The sequence below is a fragment of the Oncorhynchus nerka genome, linkage group LG3, assembly GCF_034236695.1.
Source record: "Oncorhynchus nerka isolate Pitt River linkage group LG3, Oner_Uvic_2.0, whole genome shotgun sequence".
NCBI lineage: Eukaryota > Metazoa > Chordata > Actinopteri > Salmoniformes > Salmonidae > Oncorhynchus > Oncorhynchus nerka.
The window spans coordinates 6799476-6804587 of record NC_088398.1 but is presented as its reverse complement, the minus strand read 5'-3'; the positions used below and the strand labels follow the sequence as shown (position 1 = coordinate 6804587).

Genomic DNA, 5112 nt, shown 5'->3' with positions numbered 1-5112 from the left:
TATGCATTCATTTCTTTCTTCATCACAATTGTATTGTATCCATGGGTGCAAAGCCTATAGAATATTCTACAATGAATATAATAAAATGCAATGACCACGGGATCTAGCACAGCAGGGACACACAGCCACTCTGTCATTCCAATGAAAGTTTGAGATAAGACATATCTCTATAATGAGCTATTACATTAATAGACTAACATTGGCAACATCACTGGGCTCCCCCAGATTCGCCGACGACCCGCAGTGACTGCCCTCAGTGAGAGGAAAACATTGAGCGAGATGAATGAACTTTCCCCCGCCTCCCTCTTCTCCGCATGTGGTACAGAACACAGTCTGCTCTCCAAACAGTGATAGTGAAGGAGAGCGAGGGAAACTTTGAAAACGTTTGTGTGTGTAATGTTTACTGTTAATTTCTGATAGCTTATTTAACTTTTGTTGAATGTTTTTCACGTTTTGGCAATGTTTCCCATGCAAATAAAGCAATTGTGAATAGAGAGAAGGCCGTTTAATTAACGCGGAAAGGGCACAGACCTACCCAGTTCCCACTTTAGGAAGAGGATTAGTGGAATAAAAACGGCTCGCATAAAGCTCCGTAAGGAAGAGTTTACACTTTCCGAAAGGAGGGGAGAGGGAGCGAATAGGGAACCTAAAAGGGCTGTGCAACGTCAGCATCAACAATCGATACCCGGGAATTGAAGGAGTGAATAGAGCAGAGGACAGTCGTTGTGGATACTGCCGCCGCTCTGTTAAAAACATTCCAGCAGCTCAATCATTCCATTATCGCGTTGCAGTTTTGCGTAAAACCGCATACCTTCTGACTGACACTAGCAGATAGAGGGTTAGCTCACAGGTTGCATAAGTCGTATTATTATTATTATTATTGAACAATACGGGAGTAGTGGGAGCAGTGAAAAGAACAGAGAAGGATCATATCTGTAGAGAAGAGGCAACACTGTAGGTTACAGTTTTCTTTGTTGAGTTCCTCTGCAAAACTAAAGGCTAAAAGATGTCTAAACCAAATTACACAGGAACCTTTCACATGGTGTCTCAAGATAACTTCGAGAACTACCTAGCAGCTTTGGGTAAGATTATATGAATCGTAATGTCTTTGTCTGTTACCACATATATTAGCTACAAATGCGTCATTGTTAAAAAGTGTCAAATTCTGTAGTTGTAATGTGTAAAATGACACGTGTTAAGAGCTTAATGTACCTCTGCAACTTGCATCCTTTCATTTGAATTTAACACGATTCATTCATTCTATTTTACTGAATTTAAAATATTTTTTCCCTTTGTTTGCCTACTGCTTTGAGATTTAATTTGAGGGGTAGTGACTCATCGAAAGGCTTGCCGGTTTCCATTCCCAGAGCCGAGTGATAGATCATCATGGCGCCTTAGCCTGTAAATGACCCTGGACACAGACAGGGGTGTGTGTGTGCCTCTGTCTGTGCCTGTGTGATATCTGGAAACATTAACAGGACATGTGAAAGGACAGACACAGCTGTAGGTCAGAGATGTTGCCTCAGATACACAACCTCATTACTAGAATGGCAAGGTGTTATGTTTGGTTGATTAATTCTCTCCCTCTCTCTCTCTCCGTCAGATATTAATTTTGCCCTGCGGAAGATAGTGTGTATGTTGAAGCCCACTAAACAGATAGTCCACGACCCGGCCACGGGCAGTATGAAGATCCGCACACTCACCACCTTTAAGGACTTTGATATGGATTTCAAACTGGGTCAGGTCTTCACCGAGGACCTGGGACCTGTGGATGGACGAGTCTGTCAGGTGTGTGTGTTTACAGTTCTATATGTATGGTTGGGTGGGTGGTCTCTGTGTTCTTGATCATGTGCTGTTAGTAAAGACAGTGGCTAAATGTATTTATTTTATCTGGTGATGTTTTCCCTTATGTTTGTCTGTTTCATGGCTTGTTCAGATTTGTACAAATTCTCTCTAATTGGCTTCATATACGTGTACTTATCCTACTACTTTGCTTTGTTTGGGTGAATATACTTTTTGCCAGCTGTGTGTGTGTGTGTGTGTGTGTGTGTGTGGCTATTTTGGCCCGTCTATGAGAGTGTACCACCTGTTGTTTTCCTGTCACAACCACCCCCGTTGCTTGTTTTCAGACCGGGCCAAACAGAGTGGTTCAAGGCAATGGTTGTGTGTGTCCTTTCATGTTTTTTTTAAGACCACTGTGTGTGTGTGTGTGAACCCTGTTTGTAGACCACAGTGGACTGGGAGGGTGATAAGCTGGTGTGTGTTCAGAGAGGAGAGAAGGAGGGAAGAGGATGGACACACTGGCTGGAGGGAGACAAGCTACACTTGGTGAGAATGGAGGGAGGGATGGATTAACAGAGGGGGATAAAGATGGGAAGGGAATTGGAATAGAGGTGAACACCAGAGCAAGGGAGGAAAGCAGGAAGGATTTGGGAGGAAAGAAGATGCTGGGATTGATATACCATTTTGAAAGTGGGGGATATGCAAATCAGATTTGGTAATGGAAGTTATTCACTGCCTACGTTGTATGCGCGCACGTGCGTGTGTTTTGTGTGAGAACAAATGAGATCCTTCTAAAAAAAAATAGGGGGTGTATGGCCCTCACCTCCTTATTTGTTGCCTGTGCATGGGAAAGAAATGTGTGGGGCCCTCACCTCCTTATTTGTTGCCTGTGCATGGGAAAGAAATGTGTGGGGCCCTCACCTCCTTATTTGTTGCCTGTGCATGGGAAAGAAATGTGTGGGGCCCTCACCTCCTTATCTGTTGCCTGTGCATGGGAAAGAAATGTGTGGGGCCCTCACCTCCTTATTTGTTGCCTGTGCATGGGAAAGAAATGTGTGGGGCCCTCACCTCCTTATTTGTTGCCTGTGCATGGGAAAGAAATGTGTGGGGCCCTCACCTCCTTATTTGTTGCCTGTGCATGGGAAAGAAATGTGTGGGGCCCTCACCTCCTTATCTGTTGCCTGTGCATGGGAAAGAAATGTGTGGGGCCCTCACCTCCTTATTTGTTGCCTGTGCATGGGAAAGAAATGTGGGGCCCTCACCTCCTTATTTGTTGCCTGTGCATGGGAAAGAAATGTGTGGGGCCCTCACCTCCTTATCTGTTGCCTGTGCATGGGAAAGAAATGTGTGGGGCCCTCACCTCCTTATTTGTTGCCTGTGCATGGGAAAGAAATGTGTGGGGCCCTCACCTCCTTATTTGTTGCCTGTGCATGGGAAAGAAATGTGTGGGGCCCTCACCTCCTTATCTGTTGCCTGTGCATGGGAAAGAAATGTGTGGGGCCCTCACCTCCTTATCTGTTGCCTGTGCATGGGAAAGAAATGTGTGGGGCCCTCACCTCCTTATTTGTTGCCTGTGCATGGGAAAGAAATGTGTGGGGCCCTCACCTCCTTATCTGTTGCCTGTGCATGGGAAAGAAATGTGTGGGGCCCGAAGGAGGAGAAAGAAACGGAGGAAAACACTGTTAAGAGTCTTCAGGGTGAAGGAATGAACAGGAAGAATAAGGTTATTGTTCGTTACCATTTTAATGAGCTAAATACAGACTTCAACAAGACTCTTCATAGTGAAGGGATTGGGAGGAGAATCACAAGCTTCTGTTTAGGCCTGTGCTTCAGATGGACTTTTGTGCTTCAGATGGACTTTAGCTGGGAAATCTGTTTTTGCTTGTGATTACATGCAAATGCTGATTACGATTTCAAACAATCAGCATTGTTTTGTTCAACAGCTCCCAAATGCTTTCCCAGCTAAAGTCCATCTGAAGCACAGGCCTAAACAGAAGCTTGTGATTCTCCTCCCAATCCCTTCACTATGAAGAGTCTTGTTGAAGTCCGTATTTAGCTCATTAAAATGGTAACGAACAATAACCTTTCCTTATTCTTCCTGTTCCTGCCCATGCCTTCACACTGAAGACTCTTTGCTTGTGATTACATGCAAATACTCATTACGATTACAAACAATCAGCATTGTTTTATTAAACAGCTTCTAATAGAAAACAATACCTCATTGATATTTTGTTCAATTCCGAAAGAGAAGTTTGGAAATAAATGCCACTGGGGATCAGGCAGTAAACGGTGGATTTGGTGAGTAACACAATAAGAGGGGGAGGGAGGGGGGGGAGTGGGATTGAGAGCTGGGTAGTACATGTGGGGGGTGGAGATAAGGACGGGGAGAGAGGATTACGGAGTCCGGAGAGAAAAGAGCACAGCGTTTTTATTGTGACTGTCCATTAATGATCTTTTCCCACTCACCCCTACGCACTCACCCACCTACGCACTCACCCACCTACGCACTCACCCACCTACGCACTCACCCACCTACGCACTCCCCCCCACGCACTCACTCACCTACGCACTCACTCACCTATGCACCCACGCACTCACCTACGCACTCACTCACCTATGCACCCACGCACCCACCTACGCACTCACCCACCTACGCACTCACCCACCTACGCACTCACCCACCCACGCACTCGCCCACGCACTCACTCACACTCACTCACTCACTCACTCACTCTCACCCACCCAAACCCCTCCCTCTTTTCTCTTTCTCCACCCTCTTCTCAACCTGTCCTTTTTTTGCCCTCTAGGAGATGAGAGTTGGAGATGTGGTTGCAAGGCAACTCTTCAAGAAGGCAGACTGAAACCACTGGGAAGGATCCCGTTCATCAACTCAACATTCATGATTCTCATTAGAAAAGTCTAGGACTTGGTATATAAGTGCCAAAGTTTTTAAAAATATGATCATCATTGTTTTAAAAACCATTACTTAATGGACAACATTTAACATTTAAGATATTGTTAATTAGTGTGCTATTTCACTGTGGGAAAAATTGTCAATGATCAGTTTTGAATGTTGTCATGGTACAGTGCAGGTGAACTGTGTAAACATTCCCAGTATGTTTCCTCATATAGCACTACGATAGTTCCCAATGCCATTGAATGTTCCCTTTTGTGTTGAATGTGGCTGTTCTGTGTCCAAATATACCACCTGATGCTCCACACTACAAATACAGATGTTGCCTCTTTATGGTACTGTTCTAACTCTTCCCTTCAATGTGTATTGATGTGTACGCTGTGATCGAACGTCAGTTCAGCGTTTTTCACTCCGAT

The 5112-nt window shown here is 44.9% G+C and overlaps 1 protein-coding gene across 2 annotated transcripts; it reads left to right on the top strand.

Moving 5' to 3' along the window:
• The first annotated feature begins 604 nt into the window (after window positions 1-604).
• On the top strand, window positions 605-5043 carry LOC115140778 (retinol-binding protein 1-like). 2 transcript variants are annotated; one of them, XM_029679109.2, is made up of 4 exons: window positions 605-1082; window positions 1604-1788; window positions 2227-2328; window positions 4590-5043. In XM_029679109.2, the coding sequence occupies exons 1-4, from the start codon at window positions 1007-1009 to the stop codon at window positions 4641-4643; spliced, it is 417 nt and encodes a 138-aa protein (XP_029534969.1). In that variant the 5' UTR covers window positions 605-1006; the 3' UTR covers window positions 4644-5043. The 2 variants fall into 2 exon arrangements, with proteins under 2 accessions (XP_029534969.1, XP_064863696.1); XM_065007624.1 differs by lacking the exon at window positions 605-1082 and adding an exon at window positions 1369-1427.
• Window positions 5044-5112: the final 69 nt, after the last annotated feature.

What these genes read in the sequence shown, in the direction of transcription:
- LOC115140778 (XM_029679109.2), top strand. Translation starts at nt 1,007, where the DNA reads ATGTCTAAACCAAATTACACAGGAACCTTTCACATGGTGTCTCAAGAT. An exon ending in GAACTACCTAGCAGCTTTGG is followed by an intron (nt 1,083 to 1,603) that starts GTAAGATTATAT and finishes TCTCTCCGTCAG; the next exon opens with ATATTAATTTTGCCCTGCGG. An exon ending in TGGATGGACGAGTCTGTCAG is followed by an intron (nt 1,789 to 2,226) that starts GTGTGTGTGTTT and finishes CCCTGTTTGTAG; the next exon opens with ACCACAGTGGACTGGGAGGG.